Genomic DNA, 19,779 nt, shown 5'->3' on the forward strand with positions numbered 1-19,779 from the left:
CATAAGTATGACATATGACATAGAAGGAGATAAGAAAAAAACTTGTGAAAGGAAGTGTACTAAAAAAAACCTGTAGGGCTTGTCGGGTAGTGACACTCCTTGAAAATAACAGAACTTTACCAATAGAAAAGAGAAACAAAAAACAAAACAAACAGAAACCACCCTTCCTCTCCCTTCCCTCACCCCCCTTCCCTCACCCCCTTCCCTCACCCCTCCCCGCCCAGTTTCATTTCACAGTTCTAGTACATGTTGATGAAGTACTTTTGTAAGTTTTTTCTAAAAGCAACTAAAGAAGGCATCGCCTTTAAAGTGAAAGGTAGGGGATTCCAAAGTGCGATGGCCCGATGATGTAACCTATTTTTAAAGAAATTGTTGTGACATTGTCTTGGGTGCAGGTAATCAGCTTGCCAGGTATTTTGAGCGTGAATGCTTGAGTTTTGTGTAAAGAAGGCATTCAGAGTATCTGGTAGCATTTCATGTAATGAACGATAAACAGAACTGAGGACATTGAGAGTAAAAAGATCAGTAAGCATCAGTAAATTCAAAAACTTAAATAACACGTTTGTGTGATCCCTTGTGTGAGAGAGAGTAATATGTCTGATCGCTCTTTTCTGTAAAATAGTTAGCTTGTTTAACAAATGATTACTTGTGCCAGACCAAATGATACAACAATAAGTCAAATATGGTAGTACTATAGTGTTTGATAAAGAGAGACCTTAAAACGTTTCTGGAAGGGTGTGTTTAAGTTTTGACAAGATGCCTACGCCTTTTGCAACAAGAGAGGAAATATGGCTACGCAACAGAACATACTTGGAGAACGTATATACAACACACATTGTAGGCAAGTCAGCTGGGAGTGTTACAATCTGTTCCTACACAATAAGCAGCAATGGAGGTCGAAATTAAATCTGAGGGCTGTAGCTGTTGATATGGCTGAAAATGTGGAATTTATGGAGCATGAAGTAGAGACTGTTAAGGAAGCCATTAAAAAAAAGTGAAAAAGGATGATTTGGAGACCTGCGGTGAAACGTTATTGGGATGGAGAAGGTAACCCATAGTAACATGAAAGATTTGGAACAAAGATCCCGAAGAACAATCTTATTTTTCTTAAGGTCTCCCGGAAGGCAGTGAAGGCATTTCTTCAAAATGACATTTTGAACACTCTCATGGGATTAGAAGGTGATGTTACACTTGAAAGAGCTCATTGGTCCCGCAGCGGACCCCCACGCTAAAATAACCGGACACCGCGTCCTATCCTTTGCCGCTTTGGTTTATTTGCTGACAGGTACAACATTCTAAAGATTGCTCCTTCGACGTTGTAAGGGAAGGTTTTTAAAGGTAAGAGAATTTTCATTAGCTATGACTTGAGTGTGTCTGTCCGAGATAGTCGAAATGAACTCCGTAAACAGCTCCCCGAAGTAACAGGACAGAGCAGTGTGAAGTATACATATACATCCCCTTGTCTTTCCCTGTGAACCTCATTATAGTAAAGGAAGATGGAAATAGACAAAAATTGAATGGTAAATCGACTGGACTGTTCGCTATTATGATTGATACGTATGTTTTGTCTTGGTTCCAGTCAGGACCGTTTATAAACTGCTACCGGCACACATAATTCAAGTGGCGTCGCTATTCTTATGAACAATAAACTCAAGTTTAAAGCATGCAAGGAATTTAAGACCCGACAAGAAATTAAACAGCTCTATATCTAGTATTAGGGTATCTTACATTTTTTGTTTATTGTTGTGTATGGTTCAAACATAGACACCCCTTCATTTTTTGATGATGCTAAGCGGATTATTGACGTTTCTATGAGTGCGCATGTCATTGTTGTTGGTGATTGGAATGTAGTGTTGAATACTGGGATTGGATTCCCTAAATTACCTCTACGTCAACAATCATGGAGCAAGACAGGTTGTAAAGCAGTTAATGAATGAATTTAACTTATTTGATGTTTGGCGGGTCCTACATCCAACATATATCAAGTTTACGTGGTGTAAAAAAGCACATCCGAAATAAAGTCGTTCAAAATTCTTTTTAATTTATTTTGGACATTTTAATATAGTTTTGTCATCCAAAATGTCGCACGGTTATTTGTCAGACCACTCTATGATTAATACAATTTTTAAACTGAGCTTTGTAGCAACTGATAGGGGATACTGGAAATTTAATAATTCATTTTTGAGAGATACTTCGTGTAGGAGGATGATAAAGCAGGTTTTAGAAGATACCATTACTGATTATGTGTGTTTTATGTGTCTTTTTATGATCTTAAGAATATTAGTAAACTTGAAAACATATTCAGTTCGTGATAAAGTTCAGTTAGTTTTTGAACCCTCCTCATGAATAATCCCTGAGGATTATTCATGAGGATCTCTTATTCCTCTTTTATTAGAAAGACTTAGAATAAGAGAGAATTGTTTCATCAACCAACACACTGTTATGCCTCACTTACAAAGGTCGAACAGATATTATCATAGAAAAACTATATTTTGTGTCTTGTTTTGCAAAACAGTGTAAGAAAAACATATCCAATGCCACGAGGTACAAATTCTAAGCTATACATCCAAGCAGAGGATTATTGCAAGCTCAAGGTTAAGATATTGGGATATATTCTTCATTCTAAAGACATGTGTACATCTATAACGGCGACATCAGTGCATGTGTTACTTATATATTTATATACTTATATCTTCAGTTAATCATTTTATTCATTAGCCTACACCAAAATGCCCACTTAAAATTAAAAATTGTTCTAGTACACCAAATTTTAGTGTTACATGCATGAATCACTCCATATGAGAGAACGTTTACTGTTCACACCGTTGACAACAGCCACTAAATCTAGGTTCCACAACCTACTGATAAAGGCATTGTCATGCCGTTGATAACGTTTTTCTAATGATTGTTGCACTGCCAAGGGTTATATTCTGTATTTGGTTAACCTTCTTATGTGTCAGAAGCTTGTTACAAACTGTCAGAAGCTTGTTACAAACTGTTAAGCTGGCAAGCATTTAAAACTCGTTCTTTTGCTTTCACATAATGAACCTTCAGAGTACGATAATGACGTGTAAACGTCTTTTGAAGCAGTGTGGTCGAATATTTGCTAGGCTTTTCAAACTTTCTTGTCAACGTTTTGAAAATATCTGTCTACGTCATTTTCATCGAACTGAAGAAGTAGTCTTATGTTCTGTGAGAAGTCGAAAGACGATGAAAATTTTCCTTTGTAACTTTTCGTTTCCAGCGCTTTCAGAGCTATTTCATGTTCATATTCCTTTAGTGTAACTTCTTTTTCTATCTTAAACTTTTCACTTTAACGTTTTTCTCTTTGTTTCCCAATTCTAGTTCACTAATCTTCAATTTGATTGATTTTGTTTTTTGAATTTTTCCCTTTCACCACAATATTTAACAACTATACGATTCAACTGAGGTTTCTTAGCAGCAGGGGGTACTATAATGATTAGGTGCTAAGCTCAATCTAGAAGGTTATCATTCGGATATTTGGACATTTGGATAACCCATCTACATCCTCAACATTTAGTTCAATACGTGATACGAATGCTTCAGCCGTTGTAAAAGCCATATCGAAATATACATACAACGCTATTACATACGCATAGAAACACTTAAAAGACAAGAGACACTAATTTAATGCACATTTTACTATTCTGGTAGTTTTGGAAAATATGTAAGTTTATCCAATTGGACAGGCCCCAAATAATATATGTTACGAAGTCCAGATACTATGAATTGGAGACGAATACAATAAAGTAGATAAGAGAGGTAGTCTTTCAAAAAGAATCTAAGCAGTGTCTCTTGGTGAAAACAAACAACTAAACACTTTGGATAAAACACAATATGTTCTTAGGAAATATATGTAAGATCTAATGAACAAACTTACGGCAAACGTGTATAATTGGGTTTCAGAGCAACAAACATTTCTTGAATTTAGCTAGTCTAATAAGTATATTCAAAATAGAGAGGTTGTGGGAGTTGACTCTGATTTATCCATCCATCCATTAATAAACATACAAACACACATAAAAAGGTTGACATTCTAAATGTACAAAAACAAAACGAAATATTATTGCTTATTCTATTCCCGTTAAAGCATCTACTTCTCCCTGACAATTGCGACATCCACCATAATATAGTTCTCCCGTTTCATTGAAATGAAACTTTTCGCCGCGTTTTGCTCTTCCCTCGTGCTCTGACAATCTACATATAGAATGGCATCTGTATATTCTGTCTTTTCCTTTATGTTGTTTCTCCGTGTAGCCTAGTCGTCTCCAAGAATGATATCTGTTGTATTTTTCTTCATTGCTACCAATTTCCTGAATTGTCTTTGAAAGCGATTCCAATGACGAGAAGTCTTGAATGAAAATGAACGAATTCGGTGGAGCAACTTTTTCGTATTCTTCTCGAGTTGCGCCGTACACAACCGGTACTTGGTTGTATATTGTTAATGCGTCCCAAAACTTTTCTGTTATATATTGCGAGCAGCAACTATTTTCTAAGGCCAGAACAAATTTATATTCGGAAGATGTTTGCAAATATTCATCTCCACGAAGTTCATAATCACCACAAGCCCCAAACATAGAGATATCCAGATACCTTTTAAATGATAGGACAAAGTCTCTTCGTTTATATTGTCCGGAACTAAGAGAGCAATGTGAACTCGTCCACATTATTAACTTAGTCTTAATACTGAACCAATTCACATCTTCATCCTTCGGCGAATTAAATTTTTGGAACCACCCATACGGAGTTGGGATGTCTGATTCAGTGTGATAGATAAACGATAAATTAAACGTCACCCCTCGTATGTCTTCGGGTGGTCGTAGAGACACACATGTCTGCGGGGACTCATTAGTATGTAGCACCCACAGCTGAGACAAGTTCCGTTTGTTATGAAAATCTTGCCACTGATTTATTGTCATGAAGCGTGTCGTCCCCGTAGTATATACAACCATGTCGGCTTCTACCACATCAGCAGTATTATTACTTACCTCATACAGCGTTCCATTACAATTGCACCATAGAGGATAGTCGATTGAAATTTGATAACGTCCACGTCCAACAATTACAACATGCACATCAGGTTTTCTTTTTGCCCTGAAAAGAGTATGCAAAGTGTTCTTAACAGTCTTTGCTGGCGTATAATTGTTACCAACTTTTTCCCACAAGTATGATGTTTCATATGTTCTCATAATCAAAAAATAAATAATTGCCAAGCCAGCAGATATGCCGTGCCATGTTTGCAAACGCATGGTGTGTCCGCAGATAACTATAAGAGTGTTAAGAGGTAATACTACAAATGCGAAAAACACACACTTGAACGAAATTTTTAACAGCTCATAAAATATCACAACGAAATTCACAAAGAGTCGTCAATAGTGGTACGAACATTTTTACAAATGCACTGATCTAGACGATAGGGGTGGCCAACGTTTACGATGTACGGATCTACTATATAACACACTACTGCATTTTCCAAGCAGAATTAGTGTTAATTATGGATGCTTTTAACCACCGCACTGCTTTAATATTGATCCAGATTTGTATAATTACGATACGTTGTTTTCTAAGAACCCATTCGTAAAATTTCAAATTATTTTACTTTTCGGTTATAAGGACATAGCCGAACAAAGTCAATGTTTCGTAAAATAGCGAACATTTCTTATCGCAATTGATCAATCATGAGTGATGTCGTTAATGCACAGGTACAAAACATGGTTTGGCTTCCTCCAAAGTTTTCGGAATCCCAGAAAAATTACCATTTACCATACATGATGGCGCTCATTACATTGACGTTTAAAGCTCAAACGGGCTAGCGCGTGTGTTTAAGGTGTAGTACCACAATTATACCTTCCACAGACTTACACACTACACTCGTCACTTTCAAGCCCTGGCAGAGCAGGGATATCATTTTTCAACTGGCATATCATACCTAGCAGAGGTATTGCTATGTCACGGCACTTGCTAATGATTATATCATGACCGTTTAGATTTTTGAAATACTGAATCCAAACCCCTTTTTTCTGCTCGTTCGGAGTAATATCAAAATGTAACCAAATAATTTAAACAAATAAATGGTTGACATCACCATCAATCCTCCTTACTTTCACATCACCTGTACCTCACATTATTCTATTTTACATAAAGACAGAAAAAGCAATGATAGTAGCTGAGTTTTAGTTGGAATTCCGGAAGTCAAGGCGCAAGCTGCGCTAAGAGGTCATTCAGTTTTTATAGCGGATGCGGTGTAACCATATATTATGCTTCGGTAAAATTCTGTTAAACTACAGATAATGTGCCGTAAACGATTTTTAAAGGTAATCTCTTGTGAAAATAAACTGATTTATTACTGCTTTTAAATTCTGAAAGGTTTCTTATGACACCGTTGTAGTTCAACAGTTCCATTGCAAATCGAGTAGGCATCGCATATGGTTACCATTTCTTAAACAAAGGAATTCAAGCTAGACCATGGGCACGCAAATTCATCGCCTTGACCAACTGCTCTACCTTTCTATAACAAAGTCCTTAAAACAGTAGGTCACTTACCGTATGTTGCAGTGACATTCTTTATATTTTCAGTGATTAGAACAACCGCATTCATTCGGCAACCTCGCCTACGGTCGTATGTTAGAATGATAGCTTAAATGTACATGTACACTTTGTACCTACGTACGTGCACAATGTTCGTGGTGTCTGCATTATAGTACAGTACGGTTTTCCCCAAACAAAGTACTGTCGCCCTAGTCAGCATAACCATACGATAATGGTCGCAGAATATTGCTGTCTGGTTTACAAAACATGCATCATATAATAGTTTAGTTTAACTGAAAGCAATTCTGACTCATACTAAAGTATTTCGATACTTATGTAATTATAAGCAAAGACGATACGAAAACTAAGTACTAGGTCACGTGATCTTTGTAAGCAACTGTTGTATATCAATTAGCTATTTGATGGCGATCTGTCATAACAGAAACGGGCAAGTCCTATAAAACTAATGATTCAATCGTCACAGATTTAAATGGTTATAAGGCTTACAAAATATCCAACTTAAAAATGATTGACCAATTAAGCAATCACATTCGCTTTGACCAAGTAAGACCGTTGAGATTAAGAAAGAAAAACATGAAATTTCGTGGGTTTGATGATATTCTTTATTGACAAACGACGTCATTTTCTTGTGATTTCTGTGGTAATGCACTCTCTTGTGCAATTATAGCAACAATTACTTTGGGTGACCACTGACAGTTTCTGTTCATTGATAAAGCTATATATCCAGCAACTTTTGTTTAGTTTTCTTGTCGGACTGAGGTTTGAAAATAAAGAAAAGTACAAATGCAATGTTCATGTTCTAATTAATAAGTCATAATGCAAACAGTTAAAAAAACGAAACAATATTGAATTAAAATTAATAATATTGTGACATGTGATTTGTAAAAGACTACAGTGCATTGGAATTATTACACTAACAGAAAATCGTTGCTGAGCATGTGCATTTATTGTTTAATAATTGTAACTGTCCGTTCTGTCAAATACCAGAACGTTATGGACTTAAAGTACCATTCCACCCGAAACTAACATGCACCGGTTGGTCGTAGAATAACAGTTGAATGCTGTTTCAATTACATAACGGTGCTTGCAAAGGATCTGTCTTTACGATTATTTAACCTTTGTACAATTACACATCATTGCCGTTTTGTATCAATAATAGCACCTCCGTACAATATTTACGTTGCATGTTCATAAAAGGTGTAACAAATTCATGTTGTTTATGGTCTCATTGATAAACTGATTTTACTGCTGACTCATGGCACAATGGAGGAATAGGTTTGGAGGATCATTTGGCTCCGATTTGTACAAAATCATTGAGTCCGAATGTGGTTCAGCTTGTAGTTTTATGTTTAAATTATGAAACATTTTCGGAAGTTCGTCATAGTAGGTATCGCACCATTTTAGGTCCTTTCTGAAACTGTCCACGCACCGAGTCTCATTTACAAGATACAACATATGGTCTAAACAGGGTCATTATGAAACTCCTTTGGAGGGCTACCACAAAGATTTTGTAAAGCGCCGATAGCGCTGTAACACATCTTAGGATTATCGTATCATGAAGGAGAAATATGGCTTATTATCCAAAATCATCCCGTTTGCGACCTCATTATTGCAGTAATCGACTGGCTGTACCGAGACACGATTTATCCTAAGCCAACCTACACCATTCCACAAAGACTAAACACACACACACACACACATTGTAAACTGGTAGGTCTCGCATTGTGCCCCATATTAATTATTTTAGAACATTTGAAAAGCAAGAGATTCAAATTGTACTTTAGAAAGCAATAACAGCAGCGGTGCTCACATCGTTTTCAACTTCCTTTATTTATTAGAGATCATAATACTGTCCTTCGACGTCATTTTCATCGCACTGGGACTCAGATGGATTGTTCTTTACAATGAGGTCTCCTCCCTGAAATCAGATAAGATCGAGTAGTAAAGATGTATTAGTACAGTTCAGGCCATACCCAAATTATTTTTCTTAATTGTTGCTTAATTTACGACACACAATGAATCTAGTGTTTAAAGAAACTGGGCCCCCCACTCACTTTTTATAATATACATTCCGGCATTACCTTTAATACATACTTCTTACTACTTTCCATCACTTTCTTGATATCTCTAATCGACGGACGTTCATTGCAACTGTGTGTTAGACACATTCTCATGATTGAGGACCTGAAAGTAAACAAGAGAAATTAACCCAGCATTTGTATTATAAAACATGAACACAATATTTCCCAAACTTTGCATTTTGCTTTCCAGATGGCTCCGAACGAAAACACAAACTTGACATTGTATGTCTTAGAAGAAGGTCCCTTTAAATACTGTGCATATACTTACATTTGTAGATTCTTTCCAGCTACCAATGAATGCGTTATATTGTCATAAGTACATAAAAAAATACTTAAAAGAACGAGATCAGTCTTACAGTTCACGTGGGAGATGAGATGTCTGGAGAATTACAGTCAACTGCCGGAACATTTCATTTTCGTGTAAGGTAACGATTTCCTTCAACGTTTCGGAGCCTATAATTTGGAAAACATGATTGTCAAAATGTCGAATCTAAAAAAAAGGAATTATTTCTTTATCATAATGTTTGTAACATAACTAGTTACCATCATTTAAAAGTTCATCCTCTGACTATTATGAAACTGAATTTCTAATAACTTAGGCTAAACTGTGATGTATCACTGTTACACTCGTGAAGATTATTAATATATTTTTAATTAATTAGGACGCGGCTGTGTAATGGATACAGCTGCGACGGAGAAGATAAGAAGGTGCGATACATAACAGCAACAGTAATGGGGTAGGTTGGGGATGGGGTGGGGTGGTTAGTGAAGCAAGCATGCTGGGAGGAGGGTAATCGGTCTCGTGGTGGCATTTCGCCATTAATTATACTGTACTGATGTCACCTTCCTACACTTCAGTCCTATCGGCCTTTGACGTATTCTAGCTGTTATCATCTATAAAACACTCCATATATATCATCAGTTATGAAGCTCGGACTGACACAGTTGCAATGACAAAAGGTTTTCTTGTGCCTTCCACCGTTAGGCAAAATGAAAACTGAATAATCACCTTTAAAGAATAATTCATAATACAATACCAATAAATATTTCCCAGAAAGTTATGCCAACCGCCCAAACGTCGCTACACTCTGTGTAATTCAAAGATGACTTGCATTCTGGCGCTAATGACCAACTTGTGTTATCGTCCTGTGGATAATAGAAAAAAAAATCAACATTGAAATAAGCATGATGTATATCAACGACAAGGAAATTTTTTAAAGAATTAAGAGGAAGAAAAGGCTATCATTTTAATTACCGATTTTATACGCAGTACCAAAAACGATTCCGCATCTTTCAAGGAACAAAAATGTTGTAACTTGCAAGTGCCAGACATGTCTACTAGTACTTGTTGAATGCATAAACCCGGATGACAGCACTACGGAGAAAGCAAATAAGTACAGTCTGCTAAATGATTCTGAAAACCAGCTTGTGCAATGGCGTTTGTATATGAAACAAAAGTCTTCCTTAATGTTATAGCCTTCATGGAGCTTAACTCTTTTTTCCTTTGCGTGGTAAATTACTTTCTAATATTGCCTTCTAATGTTATGAAGCGACAAATGACAATAGTTAAATATTTTCTGATTGTATTAGGTATACGCTTTCACCCAGAGCAAAGAGTACAGTCAACATACTTATTTGTTGTTTGGTCCGGAAATGAGCCGTGTCAATAATGAAAGTATCATGGAAAATGTTAATTATAAACTATCCCAGACATTTCTAATTCTAGAACCAGAAAAGAACGAAAGAATGCAACTGATTGTATTATATGTTCGAATATTCGTAATATTTAGGTGTAAGGAATCGGAAGATATCTATGATAGGCAATTTTCTATTACGGAAACATTCGTTTGCAAATCTTAATAATTTGTAATCAAGTTAATGACATTTATGAGCTAGAATGTTTCAATCAAAGAACCAAGCAGTATTCAAATGCATAGGCACTGCATATTCTCACAGTCGGAATAAATAGAAGTATCACTAATAGTAAATTATAAATACCTCCATTAATGTATATGATGTAAGTATAAACTTCTTTCTAATGACCTACCGCTTGAAAAGCAAGGAATTCCATACCACTGACAATACCCAATCCGTATTGTAAAGTTTCTACAACACTGGTCTCGTGCATGACAGCGCCAATGTTAGCGTAATCGGACATTAGGTGCAAATTCAAGCTTTTCATCTCAAAACACTCTTCAATCATATAGGTTAAACCTGTTTTGAGGAACGAAAGAGTACATTTGCTTCTGAGAGTATCAGTCTGAGGAATATTGTTGTTATAAGCATTCATCTTGAAACATAATGAGATCATCGCCACTGAGAATGACGTGATCTCGTTATATAAAATCATATATATTACATCATATAAAATATAGAATACGATCAAATAAATCAGCCAGGTTTGAGAACAATGATATGAAACTGGGTGTACTTTATCATAGATAAGAAGTTTACCTTTTAAGTAGAAAATACACATTTCCGTTTATAATTAAACCTTTTCTTTTTGTTATTTAAATATTACCCTTTTGTTGCAAAATAAATATAGACAACCCTAATAAATAGGAATTGAAAAGTAGCTATTATAGAGAACTTGATTCCAAGTGGACATTAATGTGGTATAATTATTGCTTAGCAACAACATAAACTTATATTTGCCTCTTTTTTTATTTGAACATTTTGTATGTTGTTTTAACAATTTCGATGGCATCCAGACAAACATTGAGGAAACAAGTCTTTATAAAAAATGGCTTACATAATTTCTCGTAATCGGAGATTAATTATTCCGTTATTCCAAACGTTGTTTGGATGCATGTTTTACCATATATTGGCTAAAAATATCAATTTTGCAAAGGCGTATGTAAGAGGTCAACGTTGGTTAATCTTAATCTCATATCTTCGTAATTTATGATACAAATAACGAATAATCTCTTGACATTGCAACTGATATTATTTCATGTTCAAACAACTAAACTATCGGATTGTTGCCCATAAAGTAGAAATATATATATATATCATGCCTTTTATGTCTGAGAATAGAGTTTAGGACGACAGTATGTCAAGATATATTATGCAAAATGTGTTTAATTAAAGCATATTGAATTTAGGAAATACCTTCGTGTTGACAGTATCCTAACGTCTTTAAAACGTTGATGTGGTTGAGCAATTTTATCTTCGTATCAATGATGTTGTGCCACAACGATTTCGTTTCTTTGGGCGTGGCACCTACAGATGAGCAAAAATTATTGAGATCACGTAGGAGTATAATTTGTGAAAAGTATAATTAATAATAAGTTTTATAATGACAATACGATAAACTAAAAGCAGCCAAATATAAGATACATTATTTTCTTATTTCCAGTCAAAAGTGTCCAAACATTATTTATATGATGTACTGGCTATGATAGTTAAACAGACAATTCGTTGCAATCGTGACGAAAAAACCAACCATCAACGTAGGAGATGGTTACATTCAATCTTTCGCCTTCAGAGCATGACAGCGTTCCAGTCCATTTACAAATTCCAGGCAATGAATCTATTTGTTTGATGAAAGAAATGTTTTGCCATCCGTATACTTTAGAACTTTCTCCTTCGTACGGATTTACAATATCTGTTTCCTCATATTCTGTGAAACAAAAACGGTAAATGAGTAACTATAAAACTATGAAATATCCATGAAGTTTAACGACGATTTCGACTCAAACACAGCTCATGAAATACACTGGGTTTTTAACTAGGGGTGTTTATGGAGGTAAATACCTATGAAATACTTCATACTTATGAAATGAAGATGTTAAAGGTCAATATCTATGTTAAGGTTTATATCATTGTACACTTTGTTCACCGATCTTTGACGATGTAACTACATTGAACGTACAATTGCTGTGTTTGTTATTCAACAATGATTTGTTTCTATGCATGTTTTGTACATGTTGTTTTGCAAAAGCACAGTGACGGGTATAGAGTTTCGCTTCATAGCATCATAGAGAATTACCTGTGAGTGCTCCATCGAAACTGTCGTTGTCTTCGGGTGGTGAAAGCTGCAAGACAGATACGTGTCTATGGGCAAGTAAAACATGATCTGACGTATTACACCAGACCGTCTTTGAATTCTTCAACGTAGCCAAATAACAGAATGGTTCACGTCAATGCTTACTTAGAACTGAGTACGCATGGTTGAAGCTCCTAGGTGTACACAAACTATTTATTGATGTGTGGTAATTGTTTAAACACATCAGCAAAGAATGATTTCCTGTTGATTATTCAAAATGATTTTAATTGTATCATTTGTTCGACTGAAAGACCAATAGAGAATTTAGCTATAACGGATTAGCTCTATAGAAAGAGTCGAATCTATTTCTGTGATGTTAAATATCAAATGCATGTAACCATCCGTACGAGAGTCTGAAAATTAAAGTCTTATTTTACACAATATTTATCGCATATTTATAATGTCAACGAAACGTGATTCAGGATAATATTATTAATCTTAATATATTGAACACTATATAACATATGGTGAGATTGTGAACTAAAGTAATTTCACATTTTATAGTTCTTTATTCTAACGAACAAAAATAAATTACAAGATAACTGAACAAAAATATTTATTTTATATTTACAACACACACAAGTAATCATTTGTTAAACAAGCTAACTATTTTACAGAATAGAGCGATTAGACATATTACTCTCTCTCACCCAAGAGATCACACAAACGTGTTATTTAAGTCTATGAATTTACTGAAGCTTACTGATCTGTTCAGTCTCAATGTCCTCAATTTTGTTTATCGTTCATTACATGAAATGCTACCAGATACTCTGAATGCCTTCTTTACACAAAACTCAAACATCCACGCTCACAATACTAGGCAAGCTGATTACCTCCACCCAAGACAATGTCACAACATTTTTTTTTAAATAGCTTACATCATCGGGCCATCGCACTTTGGAATCCCTACCATTCACTTTAAAGGCGATGCTTTCTTTAGTTGCATTTAGAAAAAGCTTACAAAAGCACTTCATCAACATGTACTAGAACTGCGAAGTGAAACTGGGGAGGGGTGTCAGGGAAGGGGGTGAGGGAAGGGAGAGGAAGGGGTAGTTCTTTTTGTTTTGTGTTATTGGTTCTATTTTCTATTGTAAAGTTCTGTATTTTCAGGGAGTGTCACTACACGACAATCCCTACAGGGTTTTTTAGTACACTTCACAAGTTTAGTTTCTTATCTCCTTCTATGTCATATGTCAAACTTATGTTGTGATAGAACAAAAATAAATAAATGAAATAAATGAAACAGGTGAAAGTGGACAATGTCAAAGTAGAGCTGATTGCATTGAAAACATTGCGTATGATCGTTATATGAAATGCTGAAAACAACGATACCTCTGTATTTGAGTAATGGAATGTTGTAAAGCTGTTCCGAAAAGAAGAAGAAAAGGGAAGAAAAATCTTTGTGTCAACATGCATACGGAATTGACTGCATATTGAATGATGCAAGCTTCATGGGAATGCCCCAATACTCTTCATTTAATTAAAACTTCGATTTAATTTAATTTTTAAAATCAACGAATCGTAACAAAAAAGAGAATGTTAAAATATAATAGTGAGGACATTATTACTGACAATAAAAAGCACAATATATTACTATAATAAGTTATTAAATCACAAAGAGTAGAACATGCAGTTGAAAGATAAATTAATGATTGAGGAGACTATTGACAAAGTTTATCAAGAAAAAGTGTGGAATGGAAGTCCCCGGAGAGCAAGCAAAACAGGCGAAAGAAAAAAATGGAGTAAACACTGACAAACTAATTTCAAAACAAATGACAACACCACTCCATCCAAGCCATCGCTACGATAAAGGTTACAATGAATTAGAATAGTTAGACGGGATAAAAGATAAGAAACGTTAGGAATACTTAGATAACAAAGGAGCTTTGTTACAAGTTGTAAACTTAGCAATGGTATGTACAGACTTGAGACTGTCACTCAAAGAATTCCAGGTCGTAGGACCTTTGAAACAGATACAATGCTGAATGGAATTCCAATAGTTTACATGAATGCTGAGAGAGTTGTAGAATCTGTGTGGTGGTTAGGTATACGAAATAACGATTGGAGAAAATGGAGTTTTAATCACGTAGGTAGAGTCTCATTGCAAACTAGAACAAGTTTGAAGTTTGATGATTGCTGTTGTCATAAATATTGAGGATTACTGCAACAAAGAGGGAATAGCTAATTTCTGTGATGGAAGGCACTGTCCCCTGTTTTTGTTGAAGAATATGAAGTTTCTGCAGACGCGAAGGATTGTTGTTGGCCCAGGCAGAATTACAGTAAGGTAGGATAATGTGTCAGTTATCATTATAATGGAGAATGCTGTTTGGTAGGTGAACCTCAGTCGGTTGAAAATACTGATTCCTTTAGAAACATTGCTGCACACAATCTACCCAGTGCTTTCAAGTTAAATATCATGATGTAAACCCCTAGGAATTTAGCAAGATGAAAAAATGTGATATGATTGTTGTAGATACAGAAAATATAACTCAGGTACGAATCCAGTGGTAATTGTGATGAATTTTCATTGTAATAAATATATTCTGAAGTTGATAATTTCATTTAAATAACCACATTCACTAACGATAGCAGTGTAGGATTTCTGTTCTGTATCAATAAAACAGTGTGTACAATAATATCTTAGCTATGTACCTATAACAAATTTGCCTCTTACACTTAACGGATATGACCAAAACAAATGTTACCAAAAGACATGATCTGTATCAGATAAAATCGGTGAAGCCTTAATATCTTACCAAAATAGTCAGTACATACAGGAGATGACAAGGATTTGCAGTTACTCTTCGACATTGAATATCCCATTATCATCAGTATGCTGAAGATTGTCTGCTATTGTATGAATAGTTTCACAAATTTCATACAATGTCGGATTTGCATTGCAAAGCATTAAACATTCAAACCCAATGTTATCATGCTTAACACAATAGCTTTACCTCTATCATTTATCCGGTAATTCTCTGTATGGTGTCTGCAGATAGTGAGCATAAATTAATGCATTTGAAATGCATTAAGTTTATTCAGCTTTAATTTGCACAAAGTTTGGCTACACTGAATATCTGTTTATGAAGACATGCCTCGGCGGACATAATTCAGATAGATTCACAGTATTAATAACAGATTAAAGCTTAAAGGATCTATGTATTAATATATTCAACCAATTGGAATATGAACTGGGCTTTTGTCAATAATAACATTAAGATTGATGACTCATTGAAATCAGCCATAAACAACAAAAATGTATAGTTCTAGTCTGTCCTTAACGTACTTTCATTGAATGGCTAGTAAATAGATACCTACCTCTCCACTGAAGGCAACCAAAGGTTACCGCACATATAATAAATGCGGAGATTATGACACCTGCACCCAAACATGCAAGAATTAAAATATCAGACTCATCTATAAGCGGTGCATCCGTGGTGGAAGAGAACTCCCTCAGTGGAGTTGACGTTACTGCAAATATATCAAAATGAAACATTAAAAAGGCAGAGGACGGACACATGACTAGTCAAGAATGTTTTGGTGCAGACCCACCAAATAGCCTGTGCGTTATACCTGTTACACTAGTTTTCTGTCGCAAAATGATGGATTGAAACAGTGATTACCGATACATTGTTGCCTTCGTCTATTATTTGATACATCCCCTTAGATCTCAGTTAAATAATTATGCTGAGAGATAAGTTAACTTATCATAGAACTATGTTATATGCTATGATTATGATTACATCAAAACAGAGGTCGCGAGTTGACAAGGAGTGTCACTCTCGTCATTTGGTGGTGCACTAACAAGGATAGTTTAAAGGAAAATTCGTGTTTGACGGATAAATGATGAGCATATCACACGCATCTCGATATCTGGATTACGCGATTTAGGAACTGTATGCAAAACAAACTTCCTCGTTCATCAGTAAATATAAATTAGCACTACCCTTTTAAGGTTCCAGTAACATTGCAGCCGATAAACTCTTACCGTTGATAGAATCTTCTTCGGATATGTTTGGATGCATTTTGGTGACTATTTTGCAGCAGGTCGCGGATATATACTGAGCTCTGAACCAAAGTTTTCAATTGATCTTTTGGCTGTGTTTGATCGGAGTTGCTGCTCTCGTCCTCTTTCACGTGTACGATGTTATCCACTTTCCATGTGAGATTGACAGGACAGTGTTTACTTGGCTGCAAAAGCAATGTACAAACTAAGGAATTGATTCAATCAGAACAAGAGGAGATGGACAGTCATTTTGTGTTTCAAACTGCAGGACTGCCGGACTTAGAAGAGAAAACGTCTATAGGACGGGATGCTCACTAGGTACATTGTATATGGTAAAAGTTTGTTGAAGTGAACAATTTTCGCTTTTACAGCGGTATTCCGAGACTTAATTATATTCCTTTACATCAACATACCATCCAATTATGAGATTGACAAAATTATTGTCCTAAAAAATGGTGTATCAAATACTTTTCGTGTTAAGTTTAATGGACAGGACTTACTGGAGCAGTGAATTTCACATAGACAAATATGTTAGATCTTTGGAGAAAAAAGGTAAAATATAAACTTACTCAGTACTCAGAAGGACTGGATTTAGAGTCATGAAATGAGCAGTACATATCACACAAAGTCCGTGGCAAAGATCCGCAAGCTATAATGTATACTTGCGTCATATATGACAATCAAATCTCAATGTTATCGCTGATGCATCATGCAAATCTCATTCTTCACATACGGAATGAAGAGCGATATATAACGTTTATGAACTTGCATAGGGAATGACCTAAGTTTCTAATGTTTGACAGTTCATTGACTTTCCCAATATTAGTTTCGGAATGCTGCACAATATGTATTTTGCTCAAACAGTTAACATAATTATCCAGCATATATCCATTTGGACACTTTTGTCTGACATTTTAGTAATGTTTAAAAGTTTACAACTCATTAAGCTCTTGATGGATATACAAGTTCAGGAAACTGATAGTAATAAGTAAAAGCTTAAAGTAATTACAAATGATTATAAATAACTTTACGATTTGCAGTGATCCAGTTGTATGTAAGTGTAAGCTATTTCTCACAATTTAGCTTAATGTTTAATCTTAATGCATTGTCCTTTTAATATGGATCAAGGAAATATAGAACATTCCACTGAAGCCTATTATGCTTCCTGCAGTTAATGACTTTTAATTCAAGTATCATAACACTCATATAATTTCTTTGAAGGTCTTTAATACCCGAATGTTTGATGAATTACATTATGAATTTTGTCCCTTGCAATTGAAAATATGAAGCTTATATGAGGAACAAAATACGTGATCACTTAATGATTGCTAGAAAAGAAGACAAATAAAACTTGAAGTAAGAAAGGACATACTCAACACAATATGTGTTGTTCATTTAATACAACACCCGAGGACTCCAGGTATTATTACATAAATATAAATATAAAATGATGCAAGTGTAGGCCTAGAGTGTGGATGGAGATTTGTAGTGCGGTGCAAATGGGGCATTTGCCTCAGGCTGCTTAACAATTAGACTGCGGATGTTGAGGTTTATGCACAACTTTGAACAACTGGTCCCTGTCCATACCACACGGACTGACACACTCCGGGCACTTATCGTTATCTCAAATAGGATGGCTGTTTGGGGCAATTGCTTCATAAAACAGCACTTATACATGCACGTAATGTACGTTTATATTACGATTCACTGTTTACAATTTTGTTCTAATGGGGAAGTACCATTTGCGGTAAGGGTGTCTAGGATAACGTTTTACAGACACAGTGTACCATTTGATATCCTTCGCGAACAATGGAATCTCCCCTAGGGCATATATATTTAATTCTAAAAGTGAAAATTTATTCCTTTCCCTAAGCTGGTGTGTCTTTACACTGTCGGGAGATGTTATTCACTCATAATTGTTTTGGAGGATTAGAGCAATTTCGAACAGAACAAACTTCCGACATTAACTTAAGGGTAGTATCAGTAGCCTACCATGGACTATTAGCCAAGTTTAAACATTACGCTGGTGACGATTACACCTATTATTACAGTCTTAGCCCTAAGTCCTACCCATACCCCCCCCCCCTCCGTTCAGTCTCTTCTTCTTTTCAATACAAAAACAGACATATTATTCCTTATTTTCTTTAATATCGAAAGCAGTCAGCCTGATATAAAAATGATCTGCCTCTTTTTCTATACCGCTTCAGTCTAAGTGTTTGCTATTCTTGCTGTAAACGTGTTTGACTACTGTTGATTTGACATATCGTTAAGCTTATTCAAAAACAAATATTAATCACTGTATAGTCAAACTTTAACGTAAAAGGGTGGATCCGACTACGAAAGCTCTACCTAGTTGTAGCATAGTGGAAATATGAAAAAGTTTACAACTGTGTACTAAGTCTATGGTCTACTTTTTATACTATCGGTCTATATCGGTCTAAATTAGTCTAACAAAAGCAGTTATTGTGATCCGATAGCAGTCGTAGTTATGACCATCATAAACACCGCGTATATGTTTTGTGAAGGCGGTGATGCTCAGCTGCTTCTGTTATCTGGAAGATAAGTAGTGTGCTGAAAGTGTCCTGTGCTAGTTCATGCTGAAAGTCTGTGGTACTTGACCCAACTCATAACTCACCAAAAGTTCTTCAACTGTCTACATTTGCTTTCAAAAATATTTATCTTTTGACATAAGTAGACATTCAGCCACTGACGTAGGGAAATCAAATGACGAACACAAGAGTGCTATGTTAGCGAGACTTCCTGTTTTGATGCATTCGTCGCAAACTCTGTACTTAATTGTATTCTTTTGCCAACAACTCAGTCCTTCCGACACAGAGTTAAACGTGATAATTGTGGTTCCATGAATGCCTAGAATCGACATAAATTTATGCTTATAAACTTGCAGAGTTTGTTTTGACGTTTTCATTAATTATTTGAAGGGGCAAAACAGGAATAGCTGCTCTGATCACATGTAAAAGTGACAAGCATTCATCTGAAAAGAAGTATGTTTTTATTAATATGAGGAATATTCACCTTTTTTAAAGATCCATCGCCATAATTTCATATTTCCCCCT

The 19,779-nt window shown here is 35.4% G+C and overlaps 1 protein-coding gene across 5 annotated transcripts; it reads right to left on the reverse strand.

Annotated features, from left to right (window-relative positions):
• Positions 1–225: 225 nt before the first annotated feature.
• On the reverse strand, positions 226–19,676 carry LOC139961526 (fibroblast growth factor receptor 4-like). 5 transcript variants are annotated; one of them, XM_071960753.1, is made up of 14 exons: positions 17,275–19,676; positions 16,688–16,890; positions 16,018–16,170; positions 14,032–14,062; positions 12,643–12,707; positions 12,097–12,273; positions 11,763–11,873; positions 10,699–10,865; positions 9,907–10,026; positions 9,689–9,797; positions 9,008–9,104; positions 8,652–8,754; positions 8,381–8,488; positions 226–5,115 (listed from the first exon to the last, which is right to left on the reverse strand). In XM_071960753.1, exons 2-13 carry the CDS (start codon positions 16,722–16,724, stop codon positions 8,405–8,407), a joined length of 1,254 nt encoding a protein of 417 aa, XP_071816854.1. In that variant the 5' UTR covers positions 16,725–16,890; positions 17,275–19,676; the 3' UTR covers positions 226–5,115; positions 8,381–8,404. The 5 variants fall into 5 exon arrangements, with proteins under 5 accessions (XP_071816854.1, XP_071816857.1, XP_071816856.1 ...); XM_071960754.1 differs by lacking the exon at positions 226–5,115 and adding an exon at positions 6,970–7,324; XM_071960752.1 differs by lacking the exon at positions 226–5,115 and having other exon boundaries at positions 6,971–8,488.
• Between the last annotated feature and the right edge of the window lie 103 nt (positions 19,677–19,779).

Source organism: Apostichopus japonicus, chromosome 20, assembly GCF_037975245.1.
Source record: "Apostichopus japonicus isolate 1M-3 chromosome 20, ASM3797524v1, whole genome shotgun sequence".
NCBI classification, from domain to species: Eukaryota; Metazoa; Echinodermata; class Holothuroidea; order Aspidochirotida; family Stichopodidae; genus Apostichopus; species Apostichopus japonicus.